The 22238-nt window shown below is 37.5% G+C and overlaps 1 protein-coding gene across 2 annotated transcripts in view; it reads left to right on the forward strand.

Annotated features, from left to right (window-relative positions):
- Nucleotides 1–22238, forward strand: part of AUH (AU RNA binding methylglutaconyl-CoA hydratase) — a 119598-nt gene that overhangs the window by 14221 nt on the left and 83139 nt on the right. The window contains exon 1 of one of the 2 annotated variants that reach the window (XM_054002695.1): nt 20512–20732. The exons of the other annotated variant lie outside the window; for it this stretch is intronic. Coding sequence (XP_053858670.1) covers nt 20693–20732 — 40 coding nt within the window. The 5' untranslated portion in view covers nt 20512–20692. Of the gene's footprint in view, nt 1–20511; nt 20733–22238 lie in introns of those variants that run through there. 2 annotated transcript variants of the gene reach the window in all.

The following is a 22238-nucleotide window of genomic DNA, read 5'->3' on the forward strand; positions in this document are numbered from 1 at the left end:
GGCCTCTCTGAGAAAAGACTAGGAGCTATCCTGGTACTTGACAGAGCAGGCTGCAACCATTTCCAAAACAGACCTGTGACTGCCCAATGCCGAGTCTTCAAGACATGCAGGTGGCACCTCAGTGATAACATATATATTAGAAATTGTAAAGAACCATGTGCAGCAGCCATGAGAGAGGAGTGAGAAAAAAAATGGAAGAAAAAAAAATGGAAGCCCTGCAGACCTCCAGATCAGCAGCAAGGAAGGGGAGGAGGTGCTTCAAGTGCCAAAAGAGAGATTCCCTTGCAGCCCAAAGACAAAGCCATGTCAAAGCAGGTTGTCATCCTGGAGCTCATGGAGGACCAATCTGGAGCACATGTCCACATTGCAGGCCATGAGGAACCCCATGCTGAAGCAGGTGGACACACCCTGATGAAAACTGCAGCCCATGAAGAGCCCAGTCAGGAGCAGGGTCCTGGCAGAGTTGTGACCTGTGGGAGAGCAGCCTATACAGGACCAGATGCTCTGGCAGTTATGGCCGATGGGGGACCCATGCTGGAGAAGTCTGTTTCTAGAGGCCTGTGCCCTGTGGAAAGGACCATGCTGAAGCAGTTCCTGAAGAACTGTGTCTCCTGTTGGAAGTCCTGGGAAAGACTGTATTGTGTGGGAGAGATTCTATACTGGAGCAGGGAAAAAGAGTGAGGAGGAAAGAGTGTCAGGGATGAAGTGTTATGGTTGAATTACAAGCCCCATTCCCCCTCCCTTTTGCTCTGCACAGCAGTGGGGAGGGGTGGGGGAGTTAGTAACAAAGTTAAGCCAGGAAAAAAGGAAGAAAGAATGGTGGGGGGAAGATGGATTTATTTTGTTTTTTGTTTCTCACTGTCTACCTTTTATTGGCAATAAATTAAATTTATCTTTCCTAAGTCCAGTCTGTTTTTTGCATTATGGTAGCAAGTGAGTGATCTCCCTGTCTTTATCTTGATCCATGAGCTTTTGATTGTATTTTCTTCACTGTCTTACTGAGGAGAGGAACTGGCAGAGAGCCTAAGTTAACTTACACATCCAGTTATTTCGGATTTTTCAAAGTAAGATTGAGGGAAGACCTTTATTCTCGAAGAGCTATGAATTGAGGGTGGATTGGTTATATAAAGTCTCAGAGGAACTTGTGTAAAACATGGTCTAAAATAAAAGTAGTCAGGAAGATTTTTCTCCTGTTGAGTGAGTAGTGACCAGAGCTGTGTAATAAGTATGGTACAGAAGTTAAAGTGGAATAACTTCAACAGAAAAGACTAAATCTGTAACTACTTGGTTATTTTTTCTATTCCTTACTTGAGGGGCAAGATTTTTTTCTTAAGGCGTGTGTATGGCTTCTGTTTAGATGACTCACTCTTCCTACCTTGTGTGCTCTAAAGACCTGTGTATGAAATACTGTGTGTCCTTCTCTAGTTTTGAAGTTCTCTAATGACAACTTCAGTTTAGTTACTCCTTTAGTATCAGGAGCAATTTATAAAAATATTGTATTTCTGTCTGAGGGGGATTCCATTGTTTCACTGAATACAGACAGTTTGAATTGAAAGTACTTTCAACCAGCGTGTACTTGTATCCTGTGTCAAAGATTTCTAATGGTCTAGTGAAAGTAAAGACAACTCAATTCATAGCTAATATTACCATAGCATAAAAAAAAAAAAAAAAGCAGCTTCTGGTAATTGGATATATTCAGCTGTAATGCTAATTGTGAATATTTCTAGGCCATTTTTCTTCCTTTTTTGGTCTTGAATGAGCTGTAGACCATAGCTTACTGTGATTTGTGCACACAAATAAAAAAAACAAATTTAAGATCAGGCCATTAATGAAAGATAAATTGTGAGCTCCAGCTAGGGAGTCGTCTTTTTAGCAGTGTTTTTCCTTGATTGATGCACTTTTAAGATTTGCTTTTTCAAGCTGGTGAAACAACATCTGACCATTCCTTCTCTTCTGTAGCTTGTGACATCTGATAAAAAATGGAAATGTTAAAGTTTATTTATTCCAATGATACAAGCATTCTTCTTTTTCCGTCCTCAATAAGATGGAAGCCATCTTGAATTTGAGATCCATGCTATTACTTAAAATTGACTAAAAAGATCCAAATCTGTCTGAGTTGGTTCTCTGGATGTGTGGTGAGCTTTGCCAAACCAAATCTACATTTTGTAGACAGTTACCTAATTTGATTGATCAAGCTAGTGCTTTACTGGTATAATATGTACCAAGGCTGGACTCTGTAACACAGTTATGTAGAAATACAGCACCTACTTCAATCACTGGAAATGTGGGATTATTTATGTGATGGATATCTGTCTTTAGAACTCATTTTGAGCAACAGAAGTCTATACTATATTTGATGTCATTCAGCTGGTTTATGTGTTCTGGGAAGTATACAAGCAGGATTAAAGTGTATCTTTGGCCACTGGAGAACATAGTGAGTGTGTTTTACCTGCTGATTAAAAAACATTTAAATGTTTTTTTTCTGTTTTAGAAGTTTAACAAATTGCCTTGGGCTTTTAGTCCATTACAACAAATGCACACAATTAATGTGGTATTTTATGGAAATATTTTTTCTAGTGAAAGCCACCTAAAATACTAAAAATATTAAGTTCTAGGTAATAGATATATTTCTGAGGTAGTGGTATTTGGTTAGTTCTTTATCCAGAGGAGGGTAACAAGAAAGGGAGTGACTTTCCTAAAGCTATGAAAAATTATAAAAGCATGGAAAAAACTGATCAAATTGAATGCCTAAAATTGTTAAATTGAAATATTCGGTAAAAAATAATTTGTTATGTCTGGAGAAGTAGTTAAAAATACATATACTGGTGATGAGAGAATTTTTTTTTGTTTGGACTCTGTATATGGCAGTCAGAGTCATGCTCAGGGTATTCTCTAAGTAGTTGTACAGAAAACCTAGGGAGACAAATGTCTGATGGAAACAGTTGGGTTGCCTTCCTACATCTTTTTTTATATTATGTTGAGTAAAAACTTTGGAGGTGTAGCTTGCTTTTTATAATGGTAAATGGAGGATTGGAGTCTAACTTTAGAGCTAAGACTTTTATAACCTAATGAATGAAAATAACTATAACCATATAGCTTACAAATAAGTAAATCAAGTATGATCCTGAACAGCTGGAGAACTTCTAAAGTTTCTTGAGATGCTTGAAATTGATGCAATGCTCTAGATCTTTTGGATTGTTACAGAAATAATACAAAGTCTCCAGAGCAGACATATGTAGTGACTTGTTGTCCAAACTTGACACAGGCAGGAACTGTGAATATCTGGGATATGCAACTTCAGCATATCCCAGAATTTAAATAAGAATGACATCTTGATGATTATGAAGCAATGAAAGATACCTCACTGGAATACCTCACCTGACTACCTAGAACAGTGAAACAGATATACAGACCTTGCTTATAATGCTATAATGAGTTTTCAAACAGTTAAATATTTTCTGGAGTGGATACACCAGAACAGACTATAAATTAAAATGGAAAAGATACCAGATGATGCAGAAGATTTTATATTGGGAAAACTGTGTTGTGCAGTGTCCCTAGATGGTTGGACCACTTGTTTTCCCATTTGCTCTTATAAAGAGGCTGTGCTTTCTGGATATAAAATGTTTAAAATAATTTATGTAAATATTTTGAGAATAATCAGAAATGGTTTTCTTTCGTATTTGTTTGTCTTTTTTTTTTTTTAATATGCTTTGCAAGTGTTTGCTCTTCTGATGTCTTTGGTGATGTCACTGGCTTGTTGCAGTTTTTGCTGCTTGGAAATGTATCTGTAATGGCTGTGTATGTGCTGAAAGTGCAATGCCTTTCATTTTTGATTAAAAAAGTTGTTTTATACTATTTCTATAAGATTTATCCAAACCCATATTTCCCAGGTTGCATGAGTAGATGAATTCCTATATTTCATATAGTTGTTACAGTTGGGTTTGACTTTTGGAATATAGTCCTTGTGGCACTGCTTAGGAGTGTTTGGGAGTTGCATTGAATTTCATGTATAGGTACTCACATGCATCACACTTTTTTCCCCTCCTTTTTTAATCTTGTATTGTTGCAGCATGTAATTAGAAGACTGTTGGCATACATGACACTATGTAAGAAATTCCTGTAATTGCTTACCTGTTAGAGATGTGTAGATGAACTTGATGGTTGTAAAGAAAGACTTAACTGGAAACTTGCATAACTATCACCAGAGCTTCTGATGTTTGTGTGTGGATCAAAGTGAGAGGACTGTGGAATTCAGTGCTGCTAAGTCTTTGATTTGGTAGGGTAGACTAGTGGACAGGATGCTGTATCTAAAGACTTTTGTTTCCATGGAAATGAGTAAAGTCTTCTTGAGATTCTCCTGTTCAGAAAAATTCATAGCATGGTATAATTTGTCATCTTTAAGCAAGCTATAGTCTGTGTCCTGCAGGTGTATTAAATATTGTTGATTTGATATCTAAACCTACAGGAATAACTGTGTAGTCATTGTTGGTATCTTTAAGCTCTTTGAAGTCACAGGGCAGTTCAGATGAGTCCTCTGATATCCTTGTATATATCAACTTTCAGATTTCTATATCTCTCTGTAGCTATTTTGAAGTATATGAGTTTTTCCCTCTGTGGTTGATGTGTGTACCAACAAATGCATTAATTACTAGTGGTCTTATCTTCAAAACTTGTACTGGGCGTGTCTGGTTTAGAGTTCACTTCCCATGCAGCAGCCCATATGGTGCTGTGTTATAGATTGGTGATCAGAACAGTGTTGAAAAGACACCAGTGTTGTATAGCTGTCACTGAATAGTTCTTGCACAACATCAAGGTCCCCTGAGCTTCTCAGTCAGCTGAGGGTAAGCAGGAGGCTGGGGCAAGGCACAGCTGGCACAGACAATGTGAATTGAGCAGGGGGATATTCTGTAACATATGACATCATACTCAGTGGTAAAATTGGGTAGATGTTTTTCCAAAGTAGACCTTGTTCAGGACTGGAGAGACATTGGTCTGCTGGTGGGGAATGACTACTTTTGTATCATTTGTTTTCTTCTTTTTTCCCCTTGTACTTATTAAACTGCCTTTATCTCAGCCTGCAAGGCATGTCCCCCTCTCCCTCCCCACTGCTTTTATTGTTCTTTTCTCCATCCTCCTGTACAGTGGAAGTGAATGGGGACTTACCTGCTGTCCAGAGTCAAGCAGTACAAAACTATGGCTTTGAAATGACATGAAAAATCTGGAATCATTAGCTAGATTAGTTCCAAAAATGTCCTGTGTGGTTATGAATACCAACATTGCTATAATGCTACTGTCCTCGTTTTAGTTTTACTAGAAGGATGCTTGAAGTCACTTTAAGCCTGTTTGACAGGTGTTACAGCCCTAGAGGGTAATTCTTTTTCCCCATTCTATTTTCAGAATACAGTGGTGAATTCTTAATTGAGAACTTAGTATTTAGGGAGGTACTCCTGAGGTATTTTTAATCCAAAAGTACCATTAGCACTCTTCTGGAAGAAACCCAGGTTTTGGAAAAAGATTCTTTCTGTACTTCTAGCCCTTCATGGTTAGCAGTTAGAGAAATACTGAGAGATGATTTATGGGTATTGTTATTCTCACTGCTTCACATACTGCATTTTTTTCTTGGAGTCTGGAATTGTAGCACCTTAGAATATTAGGATTTGGATTATGAATTTGAGATCTATTCCTGAATCACAAAATATTCTTTGACTGTCTTTCTTTGTAGATCTTCATCAGCAATGTAGTTTAGGTTTAAGCTTTTCCTTTCAAATCTTGGAATAGAGAAAAAGTTATCTATTTTTAAGAATGAAAACATCTAATTTTTCACTTTTTTTTTTTCTTTTTATCAGATCTCTTGAGAGCTGAGTTAGTATCATAACTGGCATAAAGACAATCCAGGAACTTTATCTTTTCAAATTACTTGTACTTTCTGTAATAAATACATTTTTAGATTTCCAAGACAACTTGGAATATGTTGAAATAGATTTTTATATAATTGCCTGGAAAACACAGAGGATTGTATTAGGTAGAATTCTGTCTTTTTGTAATAGCATGTTGTTCATGGTTTGCTGATGATTGTAATGAGTTAGTAGGGGTATTGAATGAATTGACTGAGTCCAGCAAGATCCCTGGAGGTATTTAAAAGATATGTAGCTATGGCACTTAGGGACATGGGCAAGGTAAATGATTGGACTTGATGATCTTGAAGGTCTCTTCCAGCTTAAACAATGCTCTGATTTCATGATACAAGAGCCATTTTGACATGATTATGGTGGAGGCTAGCTACATTAGTTAATGTAATTTTCGCTGTTCAAATCTTAGTTAAAAAGGTAGCATGCTCGTGGATCAATTTTTTTTCAGATCTTAAACTCACTCATTGATGATCCATATAAAATGGTTTAAAACTTTGTGGTTTTAAAGGGACTAAAATCATGTGAAGATCATTTTAACAGGAAGTTACGGATTATTGATTAGTCCTGATCATACTAAATTAATAAGATAAATTTGGTGAGGCCCTGGTAAATGCATTTGTTCTTACATGAGGAACTTAATTCCTCTTTATTTCTGTTATGTACCTCTGAATATTTGACTTTCCACTGCAGTGTGTAAGGTCCAGATCTCTTCCATAAATATTACATCAAATCGAGTAGTCACTTCCATTTGAAATGCTCATTACACATCTGCAGGTATTTTTCATGTTGATTTGTGAAGAAAGAATGCTAGTTTTCTTCACAGTTTTCTGAGGCAGATTGTCACAGTGCATTGTATGAGTTAAGTAACACCTTTTTTCTGGAGTACTAAGTGCCTGTGGCACCTGATTTCTTTACTAGTGAGGGAACTGAGCCTGCTTAGCTGTTTATATCCTTGGCACAGAAAACTTGCTGGCAAAAATAATCTGATCTCATGTGCTTGGTGGTAGTGCGCTGGAAATAGAATACATGTGCGCAACACATGGCAAAAATAGTTATTACATGGTAAAGAATTCTTTCCCATTTGCTTTTGAAAAGAGTGAATAAAAGTGGCATGTAGCAGAGGTACTTAGACGTATCTGAATCTATAATATTTTAATCTTAATGACAGTTGCAACAGTCAGTTTCACATCTACTTTTATAAATGGCATAGAATTGGACACAATGAAGCTATATATATGTGTGTTAATCACCACAAATATGAAGAAAAACTTTCAATAATTAAAGTTTTTTACTCTCTTCTCTTGTCTTGGCCTGCAGCTGACACTTGTTTACTTTAAGAGTACCTTTGTTGGATATTTACTGCAGTAAAAGATTTTTTTTTTTTTTGTAGCATCTAAATTAAATGTGCAGCTCTTGAAAGCTGAAGGAGAAAAAAGCAACTGAATTTACATAAATGGAGTATGGAATTGCTTATATATATGCATGTGTAGCATCACTGTTATAATATGTTCATGGAGTGATGCAAGAAAATGTAGAGACCTGTATATAGTGAAAATGGTTTGAATTTTGTATGTAGATTTTTAAACATGTAATCTGTGGACATTTGTTTTGAACATTTAAAATTTATTAAAACATTAAAAATTTATTTTTAAAAGTAGTACAGGTAGTATGAAAATGAAGAAATTCTGAAGTTTCTGTTTTGATTTTCTCCTTGTAAAATTCTTACTTTTTTTCCTAGTTAAGCACCGATTCCATGTGTGTGATTAATTAATAGGAATACATGGGTGCTTCTCTTTATATAGATTGGGTGACTCTTTTGTTGTCTTGCACCAAATTTATAAGACAATAAAAGAAATGCTGTGACTTCTAGTCAGAGCCTGCCTGTTGTAACAAAATGCAGTTTCCCCAGATGTATTTAATGATAAAAAGCTGCATTGATACTGAAGTTGGCTAAGAATGAACTTCTAACACAATTTGAGGTATTAGAAAGCAGGCATTCTTTATTGCAGGTCTGGACAGATTTGGAGGATTTTTCCTCTAATTGAATGTGTGTCATGAAACTTTACAACAGGGTATTTATTCCATCGTGATCATACATATTCATTACAGCATACTTCCTAGGTAATACATAAACATCACTTTTCCTAGAACTAATTTGCATGCATCTGCCTCCTACTGGAAGTCCTTTTATGATCCTAGAAGCTCGTCCATAGGAGTCTCTGGTAGTTATATTCACTGGATGCCCCAAATGTTGCAATGACTTTGCCTTGAACTTCTCTTAGGTCATGCGCAGTTGTTTCTTGTTACATAACTTTGCCACAAAAACCACTTCTGTTCCTCATTATCTGTTTATCCACTGGGTTTCAGCTACTAGTTTAGTGTCCTGTGTGTCTGCTTTAACATTCTTTTTTCTAATTTCCTAGTTAGAATTTTGAGCTTTATTTTGCAACTTCAAGGAACTGAAAATTTCTATTCTCTGTTGTCAGTCAGCAGGTAGATAATTAGTTGTCTACAATTTCCCTCAGCATCTTCCAATCTAATGTATGTGGTTCATATTAATAGTGAAGCATCAGGGTTTTGTTGGATATAAGAAAACTAGATCTAAAATAATATTTTTTTTTATTTTAAGATTTTTTGTGGGTTTCTTGTCACCAGCTGGAACTTACTGAATGCATATGGATGGACATAGTTTTTACGTGGTTGAGCTCTGGGTGCAAATATCACCCATCTGTATAATTTCTTAAATCCCTTTAGATAGCAAGTAATACTCCCATGTTGAATCTCCTTTTCCTTTCTTTCTCTAAAATTATTTGCTGACAAGTCTACTTGATGGTCTTTCATAAATAGAAGAGATCAAATATCTCTGAAGTATTTTAAAATAACAAGTCCTTAGAAAATATAATTCAGTTTGTAATATTGATGCTGAAAATATGTTCAGTGGATGGGAAATTTTGCTATTTGCAAGCTGTTTGATTTATTTTTCTAAGTCAGTTTGAAGCCTTTGGGGACACTGGGAGTAAGGGGAAGTACTGCTTGTGAACTTCTTAACTTGGTGTACTGACAAATAGAATTGCAGCTGCTGTTTTTATGTCTGAGTTTTTTGTGAACAAAGGATAATTAAGAGACGTTCCTTTTCATGGCTCAAATACTTACTTGTCCTTAGTTTCATGCAGAAGAATGCATTTTACTGTGTAGAATGGGAAGACTTTATCCTTAAGTGCTGCCCCAGTATTAATTTGAGCCAGAGATGTTTCTGCAGAAATTCCAGCAATTTTAATGTTTTTGGGTTTTTTTTTTTTTAAGTCCAAGATTTAAGTTTTCTGAATAGACCTAGCATGGCCAAAGCTGAGCTCTATATCTTCTCCCATTTGAGTTTTCCCACAAAAATCCATGTTCTTAGCTAGTGTGGCTTGAAAAGGTTTCTATTCAAACTCAGTTTTCACCTCGTGCCGTTTTTCTAAGGCCATTACTTCAAGTCTTTCTTCAAGTTTGTTTGCAATCTGATGTGTGCAGAGAATGGTTATTTTGTAATTTGGGGACAACAGTTTGGGGATGACAGAATGTGATTATTGTTGCAGATATTCTTTAGAAGGTATCTGTATTTTCATATACTGTATGTATTATTTACCAGCTTCTTTAAATGTTCCACTGAAACTATCACTTGCTGCATAGCAGTACACAATTCAGTGTCATTGAACCTGTGGGAAGTTTACAGCTAATATGCTATCATGACTAATACAGATCATTGGAAAAAAAAAAAAACAGAGATACAGAGTGATGCCTGCGAAATCAAGAGAAGGAATGAAAAATAGTGAAAAAGAAGAGTTCATGTCTTTGTCTGCATTCAGATGATCTAGCAGTTCAAACCATGGTTTTATCAGGTAAAGATCCTTCTTTCTTAAATAGCATTTATGCTAGAATACTGACTTCAGGACTTCTTTAGAAGAAATTCTTTTTCTTCCACATAGCACACTTCCTCCTTTTCTGTTTACAGCTCATAAAACTGGGTGTGCTGTTAGTAAACTATTTTTGAACTTATTGCTTATAAAAAAAGATAAACCCAACAGTATCGATTCCTTTTAATGTTAAACCCCATATCTGCCTTGCTCAGATGTACAGTATATGCAAAATATTTGAATCAGTCATCTGTGATAGTGCTATGAAATGTCTTTTTGTTGATTACTGAATTTACTAGAAATCAAAGTGGAGCAAACAGGTTGCTGAGAATTTTGGATGTGTTCATAGTTTTTTTTTTGAGTTGAAAAGCTTAGTAATATTTACTAAGAATATTTGGTCTGAATATTCATTTAAGGTTTGAGAAGAAAGATGAAGAGTCTCACCATTAGCAAGTTTTGGGAATGTTTTCTTGTGAATCAGAAGATAGAAAACTGTGTCCGTTGTTATTAGAGGGATTAGATGTTAGCAGACTTTACTGCAAAGCTGTTGCAATTTATACTAATGATATGTGGTACTACATTAATGCTATTTTTTTCAGTGGTAATGGTGTCAGAATACTCATATAGGATTGTTCTATTAAGTAAATTAGTTCAAATTTTTTGTTTAAAAAAACAATTTTGGTGCTGATCGTTTCAGAGGATTTTGTTTTGGAAGATGTAATATTAATAGAAATCACAAGTAGTATTTGCACCATTAGTTTGGAGGTAAAGAGTAGGGTAAAAATACAGCTGTTGTGGTTGTCTATCTTGAACTTTGCTATTCTGTATAAGAATTCAGTTATGTTTAATGTAGAAGTTACCTAGTGAAGGCTGAATTTGAAAATGAAAAGTTGTTTGGGGAAGTTGAAGTTGAGTTTTCAGACTACCACAATGACTAAAGAAGTAGTCAGTACTTCTGTAATGCCTGTTGTGGAAATAACATAGAAATACAAGTGTTGTAGGAAAAGGTTTTACTTTTTTTTTTTAAGAAAAATCTCTGTGTTGCATGATTGCAATATGCATTGTTTTTTATTAAATGCTGATATTTATCTTTACCATTATGTGAGTTGTAAACTCATGATCTTGTCCTGTAGCTGGGATATTTTATAAGATACTACTCTAAGCTTGAAGCACACAAGTTTGTAATTATTTGGTTGTTTTAAAGGCCCATGGTTGGGGGTCCTAGCAACTTAAGAGTTGATGTTCACTACTTCTACCACCATTTCCTCTTTCTGGATCTTCTCCATTGATTCTGTATCCATCTGAGAGTCAAAAATTATGCAGCCTCTGTGCTGGATTTCTGGTAGTTCTGATTTGTTAGCCTGCCTGACAGAAATCAGTAGAACTGAGACATAGTACAGAATCAAAAATAATGTCTTAATTTACTATTTGGAAACATGTAACTGTCCTATCATTGTACTTTTCCACCAGTACTGGTGTTGTGGTTTAACCCCAGCTGGGAGCTAAGCACAACCAACTGCTTGCTCATGCTCTCACCAGTGGAATTAAAGAGTGAATTGGAAGAGTAAAAGGTAGAAAACCTATGGACTGAAATAAAGACAGTTTAAGTGGGAAATCAAAAGAAACACAAGAAAACTAAAACAAGGCATTCATTCACTACTTCCCATGGACTGGCAGACGTTCAGCCTTCGGCAGGAGAGCAGAGCCACATCAAGTGTGACAGTGACTTGGAAAGAAAAATGTCATCACTCCAAATGTTCTTCCTTTCCTCTTTCTTTCACCACACTATATATCCTGAGCATGATGTCATATGGTCTGGAATATCCCCTTGGTCAGTTGTAGTCACCTGTCCTGTCTATGTCCCATCCCAATTTCCGATGCACCCTCAGTCTCCTCACCAGCGCATCATGATGAAAAGCAGAAAAGGCCTTTGCTCTGTGTAAGCCCTGCTCAGCAATAGCAAGAACATCTCTATATTATCAACTCTGTGCTCAGCACAAATCCAAAACACAGCCCTGTTCCTGCTGGAAAGAAAAAAAACTAACTGTACCCCAGCCAAAACCAACTGGTCTATTTCATGTTTCATGGAGGAAGTCCTGTTGTAATAAGAGCTGTAAGAGAATAGGGAATGGGGAGTGACTGGATGATGGAAGATTCACAGAGAAAGCTGGTTAGTGTTTGGGAAAAAATTGACTTTATTTTTAAGAGATGAGGTTTGTGTCTTTATAATGATTCTTTTTTTTCCCTGCTTCTGCAAGCGAAGATGAGTTCAGGAAATACGTGTGAGGTGTAAACTGTCTTTTTTTTTTTTTCTTTATGCAGCTGAAGAGGTTAGCAGGAGGAATATTGCTGTACGTGTCTAAATTTAGAGCTGGATGCACAGGATGGAAAAAGAGCCAGCTGACTTTAATCTATGGCTGGTCTGAATTTGCATAGGTGTTGGAAGAAGATTGTCAATCCTTTAAATATGAAATTAGGTGTTTATGTTCAGGACTCCTGGATTTTTGGTGGAAACCTGTGTGAAATATCACCTGGGCCTTTCAGAAAGTCTCAAAATTCAAAAGCTTAAAGGAAAAAAAAAATAGGCAACCTCTCCCCATCAATCCCTGAAGCTGTACTTTTGAAATATCCTATTTAAGAGAATTGACATAGCAGATAGTGCTTTAAATATGCTGATCTGCGTGTAAATTATTGCAAGATATTTAAGATAGCTTAGAGTGGAGCTATAATGCTGCCATTTTACCACAGGGAATGTTTAAGACTGGCATCTTGCCACAGGCTTAAATATATAGGAATTGCAGACATTTTGTTTGTTTTTCACAGTTAAATGGTTCTCAGGAATGTTTCTGTAACACAGAGGGCATATGGGCAAAAACTGTAGATATCAAGTCATGCTAATAAATTATGATAGCCAATCTTACATGGAAGAATATCAATATCCACTTTGGCTTAAAAATCATATATCTGCATTTAGATAATTTCGGGAATATAATGAAAAGAATTGGTTTTATTAATTTAAATTGCTTTCTTATGTAGGAAATATACATGGCAGCCTTCATGCCAAACTCTTTTTCTGTCCACTACAATACTGCAGTGAGCATCTTTCCCATTTTGTTTTGAAATTTAGAATACAACTTGCTTTTTATTATCATTATATGTAAATGCATTTTCCTTTGTACTCAATTCAAGTGGTGTTTGCAAAGATTTGTGTCTGTACAGGTGTGCAACAAGATTGATGACTGCTCTTAAAGCAAATGGCTACAACTGAAAGGAGATGGTTACTCTTAAGTTATGAAAGGCTCTTTGAAAGATGCTTTAACTATATATTGTGAACTAATTTCTTTGATAAAGTGATATTTAACAGGCAATTATGAAAAATATGTTATAATCTCCTTAGTATGTTTATGTAACAGTACCAAAGGCTGAGACATAACCCAGTTAGATAGGCATAGGGCCAAGGGCTGTGTTTTTAGCCAGTGACTGTTTGTTTATAGCTCTTTGGCACTTCAGAGCCTGATCATAGTATATTAATTCACTGTTAAAGCTGAATCTTGTGTTAGTGCTCTGGTTTTATTTTTGTGGTTCCTTATGTGTTGCATACTCAAATATCTTCCTAATGCCCATGAACATATGTGCCCTTACTTATATTAGTTTCAAATAATTTTGGATCTTTGCTAGTTCCTGACTTTCTAAGAATTTTGTCCATGTGGAAAATTGAGTTCCACATACTTTTATGTAACTTTTGAAGTTCTCCATTCCATTTTATATGAGATTTTATGCACTTGCTTAATATTTTGTGGTATATTAATGATTTCTTTACCATTGTGTTTTTCATTTCCTACCTTTGTTGAAATCATGACACGGTTTTTGTTTTGGATGGGACAGAGTTATTTTTCTTCCTAGTAGCTGTTGTTTGGATTCAGTATGAGAATAATATTGACAACACACTGATATTTTGGTTGTTGCTAAGTAGTGCTCACCCTAAGCCAAAGGCTTTGCAGGTGCACAAGAAGCTGAGAGGGATCACAGCCAGGACCCAAACTTGCCAAACGGATATTTCCTACCATGGAATATCATGCCCAGTTTATAAACTGGAAGCAGTTGGCTGAGCACTGCTGAATGCTGTTGGAAGACAGGTGGGGCGAGTGGTGCCCATTTTACATCATGTGGCTTTTCTCCTTGGCCTTCATTTTTCTCTCTCTTTTTTGTTATATCAGTTGCTGTTGTTGTTGTCACTATGAAGACAATTACTCTTATTTTACTCTTATTATTAAATTGTCCTTGTCTCAACTCTTTTCCTGATTCTTATTCCCATCCCACTGGCAAGGGAGGTGGAGTGAGTGAGTGGTTGTGTGGTATACTTAGGTGCCAACTTGGTTCAAACCACAATGGAAATGCACTAAAATCTAGAGACCCAAGTTATGTTTGCTACATAGAAGTGGTGTTCATGTGTGTTTAACTTCAAATTAAGAAATAAATATAAAGGAAAAATTAAGTATGAGAACATGTGAGAGTTTGAAGAAACTTAGAATAAATGTTGTGAGATTCTTTCCTCATTAAAAAGTTTCAAGGTACTCTGCAGCATGGGCAAACTTAATTTGAATCTTATTTTTTTATCATCCTTAAGGATTTAGAAAACAAAACAAAACCAACCAAACAAAAAGTTTTGCAAAGCCAGGTCTTAACAACAATACATTATTCTTTTACAGATATTTCTTTGCAGAAATGACCTTTCGATATAAATTTTATCTGTTACATGCACATTTGATTTCAAATCTAAATATAAAATCTCAGAGCACAGAAAATGTAGAGTAAGTCATACTGCTTTGTAAGATCTTCCTTTTCAGTAGTACTTCTAAAAGAAGCTGATCCTCAGAAGCAAGTTGCTAGCAGTTCTTTTTTTAGAAGATATTTTGGAATGTTTTTTCACTTTTTGTCCTTAACTTTCAGATATCTCTCTGAAACTATGTTTCATTTCTTAATGTTCTGAGATAGTAACTGATTTAGAGGTATTGGGAGAGTCAGTTTGAATAATCTAAAATCTTGAAAATATTTAGGAATACAATATAGAATACTCAGTACATTCTAAGTTTATTTTGTGTATTCTTTATCTTTTAAACATTTAGATTTGAATATTCATTTTTATTGTGAAAAAAATCTTATCTTTTAATCCCTTGAATATCCTTTTTATATTTTTGGATTTTTATATCTATATGTTTATCCCTTGAAAAATGGGACAGACTTCCAAATGCTCAGTTATGCAGAAATATGTTTAGGATGGAAGAAGCTCAGCTGGAGTTTGAACTGGCAGGTGTCAAGAGTAACAAAAAAAACCTGTAGGTATGTTAGTACCAAACTTAAGGTCAAGGAAAATGTAGGTCTGCTGCTGCATGGGTCTGACAGCTTAATTATGGACAACACAGTAAAGGTAGAAGTATTCAATTTTCTCTTTGCCTTGGTCTGCATGGCGAAGTTCAGGTCCCAAGTTTTTATGCCAAGAAGCAACAACAAAGTTAACAGCAAAACACTGTTAGAGTAGGACTAAATGAAGATCCAGCTGTAGCAGTTGGACACATACACATGAACAGGATTTGGTGGGATGCATCTGAATTGGTCCACCATCTATCTTATTTGAAAGGTCATTGAAGGCCTACGTGACTGGAGAGTCAAATATTATACCCATCTACAGAAGTGAAAATCTGGGAAAATGCAGAGCTGTCAGTCTCACTACATTTTTGGGGGAAGTTGTGGAACAAGTGTTTGGAAGTTTTTTTCCAAGAATGTGAAGGACAAAAAAGAAAATGGCTGGGAAAACCCAGCTCAGATTTACCAAGGGTGAATTGTGCTTTACCAACATGATGCTTTCTGTTGAAACCACTTATTCTGTGGATGAAAAAAGAGTTACAGATGGTCTGTGCCTTGACTTTAAAAAGGCACTAGACATGTTCGCCCCAGTATTCCTGTAGACAAGTTGGTAAGTTACAATTTACACATATGGACTTTGAAAGGTGTCACATCTCTAGAGATCAAAGGGCAGTGGGATGTTTGTGGCTCAAAGTCAAAATGTTAGTGGTCCTTGAAGTGGAGTTCTTTGAAAATTGATGCTAGGTCTGGTAGTGCAATTCAGTATATTTGTAAATATTTTAATGATAGGACTGAACCATCCCTGAGTTTGCAGATGACTTCAAAATGGAAGGAGAGGGAGATGTCTGGGAAGGAGGAGCCACCATTTGTTCTGAGAAACCTTGAGAGGCTGAAAAATTGGACCAACAAGAATTGCATGAGTTTTAACAAAAATAAATAGGAACTGCATCTCAAATGGAATAAACTTAAGTGGCAGAACAGGATGGGAACACACTGGCCGAGGTATAGCTCTGCTGCAAAGCACTTGTGGGTTCTAGGGGACAGCAAACTTAATATGAGCTAGTGGTATAATACAGCGTAAAGAAGGCAAACAGTGTCATGGACTGCATCAGGAAGAGAATCATTAGTGGATCAAGGCATGTGCTTATTCTGCTCAGCACTTCATAGGCCAGCATAACATGATTAGAGGCTTGGAGGTTGCTGAGAGGGGAGACATAACTGGTCTTCCTGTGCCAGGTAGATTCAGAGAAAAATACTGCATTTTCAAGGGTTTATACAATGACAGAAAAGGCAATGGGCACAGGTTGCTCTAGGGAAATACCATCCAAATAAAAAGAAAATCAGTGTGAGAAGATTAATTAAGAATTAATCATATGACTAGGTTTCTCAGAGAAATGGTGGAATCTCCCTTGCCAACATTATTAAAGACTTGGAAGGACCCCAGACAACCTAATCTAGGGCTGTGCATTTGATAGAAGTTTGGACCAGATCATTCCTAGAGATTTTACATGAGAAGATAAAAATAAAATCTCCAGGCTAAACTTGTCTATTATTCTATCAAATAGGTGATATTTTTTTTGTTACTTCGTGAAATGTGTTCCAGAGTGTCAATAGTTATGATGCATTCTGCCTGTCCTTAATTGAGCAGCCTGAACTCATTTATGTTCAGGATTACAGTCAGTAATAGCCCCAATGGTTACAGATTAATCGTCTGAGTATCCTGGGTCTGGCTGTGCTGGAGGTGCAATGGAATTATTACTGGTATGCATGCGTATATTATCTGCAAAGCATAAAATGTTTTACATGGGCAAGAGATTTCAGTAGTGACTGACATTGTTTTGTACTGTGATTTGTCAAGCATGTAGCTTTATACGCAGAAAAATGTTAGTTGAAAGCAAAGTAAAAAATCATTAATCTATATGGCAACATTAGTATGATCAAATTTAAATTATGCTTTTGTGTGTTTTTAAAAGGATTTTAAGGATATAAATTGGAAGTATATATAAACAGAATAATACTCATGACTTACTACTGTGTTAACAAAGTTCAGCTTGTGTTAGACTTGACGCTATCTTTAAATAAATATATTTGTTTCATTGTGGTGGCTAACAGCTGGCCTAGAGGCCTCACATTATTGTTATATTATTATATTATGTTATATTATTATATTATTATATTATGTTATTATTATAAATAATTATTAATTATACAACTAATTATATAACTCGACCAGACTAGGCCGTTAGGGAGCCAGTTTAGGCCATTGGGGACACAGGCAGCTATTGGCCAGTGAGCTGGGTGGCAACTAAATTCAGCCAATCAGGGGCAACTGTGTGGGCATTTGAAAACTATATAAAGGGAACTGCACTCAATGAAAGTTGGCTGTTGTTGCAAGAACCTTGAGTGTCGTGTTATGTGTCCATCTCAATTGTGGCAAGTGGTGACCCTGACATAATCGGTAATAGCCAGGCCATGGGGATAGCAGTGGAGATGGAACCCCAGTGGAGAAGGGCAGCCGTGGAGAGCTGCCAGCAGTAGCAAAGGTCCAGACCGTATAAATAGAAAAAGCTGTTGTGGACATGGGGACACAAGTTTCCACTGAAGAAAATGCTGTGGTACAGATATGGACCCTCTTTTTATGTGAATGGGGGATAAAATATGTGTACAAACAGGCCCTACAAGCCTTGCTGTCATGATGGGAGAGCCATGGACTGAACAAAACAAATAAAAACTTTTTAATGACCTGTTGGCTGGTGCTGGACACCTTAACACAGGTGAGAGAGTCAGCTGAGGGCACTGCCTGCCGGAACATCCAGCAGGGATGGAGAGCGGAGCGGCAGGGAGAGTGAATGCTATCTCAGGTGTGCGGGCAGAGAGGAAGGGTGAGAAGCTGAGGGGCGAGCGACTGTTATCCAAGCTCCCTGTCCCTGTGGTGCCACCTTGCTGTGCTGCCAGAGCTGCCCTGCCGCTGCCGCAATCGACAGTGTCTGCATTGTGCATGGGTTTGACCGTGCTGTGCTGCCCAAACCACTGCCATTGGCATCAAGTGCGCACACACAGCACCCAAGCTCACCTGTGTCATGGCTGCTGGAGCCATAGGAGCTTTGTTTTACATCTCACTTCACTGTCAATCAGCTCGGCATGCCCCTGCCTGCGGCTGATTGGGCAGCCCAGCCACTGCTTGGCATGCTCACTTACAGCTTGGCGCGCAGGCGGGGAGCCTGGAAATCAAGCGGCGCCCAGCACTGGAAGTGCTGATGTGGAGCTGTGTGCGCCCAAAAGCCCTGAAGTGCTGATGGGAGGTTGCTGGCACCCAGAACTGTGGAATACCACATTCTGCCCTGTCCACAGTCGGGGCTCAAGAAGCCTAGAGGACACCAAGGCAGCCAGTGCTGCTGTCAGTGCCCAAGCGGCTGGGGGACCCTGCTGGCTGCAAGCAGCTCTGGGGACAAGCGGAATGGAGCCACATGATGCCAAGAGTCACCCTGGAGTGGAGCCATGTGCTGCCAAGAGTCACCCCTGAGCAGGCAACGAGTCACATCGCCTGGCAACCACTGTCTACAGCTGGAGCCTGACACAGAACTCTGAACCAACCATGGCTGTGCCAAGAGCCACCATCCTGGGGGGGCCCCAAGCAGCCAGCCCCGTGCTGGAACCAGGGCGTGGACAAGGCAGCTGTGGGGAGCGGCGGATGGCTCCTTCTTGGCTACTGCAGCCCGCTGTGGTCTGCTCACCTGTGGTGGTGTGGGTGCCCAACATGCAGGGCAGACCCGGAATTAGATACCGAGTTGGGACTCATTGAGGAAGACTCCTTTGGAGAGGTCTTCCAAAGAATTGATAATCAGACACAGCGAGGCAAGTGATTACCCTAAAAATTCATAGCCAGGAAGTTTCCAGCATTAGAAAAATGAAACAACAACCAACAGCTTGCTCAGCTAAAGTTTGAAATTCCTGTAACATTATGGAATTTAAGGACCATGTCTGTGAGTTGTTAAATATTATTGATGTTTGCCAAATCTTCTTTGATATTGGTTTAAACTTTGAATTAACAAAAACTACCTAGATTTGATTATGACCTACACAACTCTAATGAAAATCTGCTTTATTAAATGTGAAATTATCTTGCAGCATTTAACTATGCATGGGAATGACTTCTGAAGATTCTGGTGTTTAATTCTGCTAATTAGTTTTAAGATTTACCCACATAGAAATAAGCTAAATGTTTTTAAGGGTGCCTTTTTGGAATTGGTATAGAGACCATGTCAGCTGCAGATTCCAGAGAGGGATGTTGTTAAGTATACTGATGACACATTTGCAAAATTTAGTAACATCTGACAAAATAGAAATCAAAATCTGAACGTCATCTTGTTTCTTAAGTGTGTATTTTTGCTAAGCTTTAAATTCAATGCCTGGCACACACTGGGATCCAGCCATAACATATTTAATGTTACTTGTGTGCATTCCTTTGATTATTCATAAGTTATTTATGTTAAGAAACTTTTTCAGTAGATATTAATAGAGGTTTGTTTTTAAGATATGTTAGGGAAAACCTCCCAGCCAAGGTCTTGGCTCTGGCCAAACCATGACCCTGGCTGGCAAGTGAAGTATACCATCAAACACAGATGTTTCTGTCCTAAAAATGATATCAAGTGATTTTGAATTGTAAATTTGGTCTTATTAAAACTGGACCCCCCTTTTCTGGGGTAGACTTGGAGACCTTTCCCAGGAGGGACTTTCCAAGTCCTTGCTAGGGAAAGGGGCTCCCCAGCTATGGCAGACCCTGGGTAGTGGTAAACATTTAGGAAGTTGTAGGTATTTTTGTTCAGTGATGCTTATTATTTTGTTGAATGTATTGTTTTACTGTCCATAATGGGATCGGTGTGTATTATCCTGAACACCCTTATGAATTTAATAGGTTGAATTATGTTGATATCATAATTATTAAGGCTGAGAACTGAAGTGGATACCGATAATCTGAAAACATCTAAGTGGCGCTATGTATAAATATGTGTTATGATTGATTAGTGTTCACCAGGTCAAGGCCTGCACGAGCATTGAAACCTTTTAAATGACTCTATTAAAAAAAAACTATTGTACTCCAGCTTGACAGCCAGCATTCATCTTGGATGTAAGTTTAAGGCTTCTTAAAGGATTTTCAAAAGATGCCGTAATCCAGTGAATTTTTTCTCAGTGAGGCTGACTAACAGAATTTTGACCAAAAGTCACATGTATTTATCTCATTAGCCCAAACTATTTGTTGTAAGCTGCTATCACTAACTCACCTGGACCAGACTATGCAGCTGAACATGCATGAAACATCTGCCTTGGCACTGTTACCTGTGAGGAGAATCTCCTTACCTATAACACTGAAGCTGAACTGAATTTTTACAGTAATTGCCTTAATTGTCAAAGAACTAAAACATCAGTGGAGTTCTGATATGTGAACTATTTTCTCCTTGATTGCAATGGACAGCATTAACTATTTATTCTCTTTGGTAGACTGACTGTCCATCACAATCCATGCCATCAGCAGTGAGTCTCTCAGCCTCAGCAAGTTCAGGTCAGTAAGACCCAAATGTCAGAAAAATTGATTGGCAAAGTTTACAGTGGGCAGCTCCTTGAACTCAGTTAGAGAAGGTTCACTGAAGACCATTAAATTATAATAATTCTGGTTAAATTTGAACATGCACTAATGGTCTGCATGTATCAGATGTGCAGTTGAAGAGGATCTATTTAATGCATCTGCAAAAGTTAATTAAAAAGGTAATAAAATTATCACTGAGTTTAAATTAGTTTTAGTATCTGCCCTAATGTTTTTAACATATAACTCTCTTCTTTTTGTGAGAAGTACAAATTTTTTTGGGGAAAAATATGGCATCAAGGAGTTAAGCAGTAAATTAATGTGCCTTACCACTATAGATCTGGTCTTTTACCTGAACTTAATTCAGTCCAACTTGATTTATGTACCACAAATGAGTGCTAGAGACAGCTGAACAATATCACAATGCATGTTTAAAAGAAACCAGGCTTTACTAAACAGCAGTTATGGAATTGTTTATATAAAATTGGAGTAGCATGAGAACATGTAGTTCTTTCTTGTATGAGCTGCTGGAAAGAATACAAGAAAATAATTCCAGTAGTAGCTAAAAGAAAGATACTGTCGGGCATGCCCATGACACTTTAAAATGCATGTTTGAAAAACAAAGGAGGGGGTGTGTGGGGATGGTATATAGCCCCATTAAAGCCTTGGATGTTCTTAAAATTCTCAATCACAGCCTAACAAACTGACTGTTGTCAGATGCAGGATTTATCAGCAATTGTGGGGAAGTTTGCCCATTGCTTCACTTGAACCTGAAGAGTCAAACTATTTAAGGACAAGACAAAGTAGAAGGATATATGCCCTTGATGTGACAATTTGCCTTTAACTTCAAGAATCAGACATTTAAAAGACAGGACTGAGTAGAAGGATACGTATTTTATAGTGGAAACAAGACAGAGACGGGTTACCCCTTATCATTTTTTGAATGTTATCTCTTACAGTTTCTTGAATGTTATCTCTGACAGTTGAGTTGACTTGTTTATAACTTTCTTAAGTTTGTGTAATTAGGTCATAGATGTAAATAGCCTGTGGCATACCACACTGTGAAGCTGTGCTTGATGGCTTCCGGACATGATTGTAAAATCTCTTGAAGGTATGTGGGATAAACCAGTGGCTGGTAAGGCTGGACTTGTCATGTTGGGTAAAGATCTTCATTCGACCTAGGCTTATTATTTGTGTCATCATCATTATTCTGTACATTGTGCCACATTCGTCATCCTGTCTGCAAGGGCCCTGCAGAGGAAGACAGACACTGCCTTTGTATTTAAAAACAAAAAGGGGGAACTGTAGTGGCTGACAGCTGGCCTGGAGGCCTCACAGTTACAGATAACTCTGATTATATAACTCAACCAGTCTAGGCCATTAGGGAGCGAGTTTAGGCTGTTGGGGATGCAGACAGCTATTGGCCAGTAAGCTGAGTGGCAACTAAATTCAGACAATCAGGGGCAACTGTGCGGGCTTTTGAAA

The sequence above is a fragment of the Vidua macroura genome, chromosome Z, assembly GCF_024509145.1.
Source record: "Vidua macroura isolate BioBank_ID:100142 chromosome Z, ASM2450914v1, whole genome shotgun sequence".
NCBI classification, from domain to species: domain Eukaryota; kingdom Metazoa; phylum Chordata; class Aves; order Passeriformes; family Viduidae; genus Vidua; species Vidua macroura.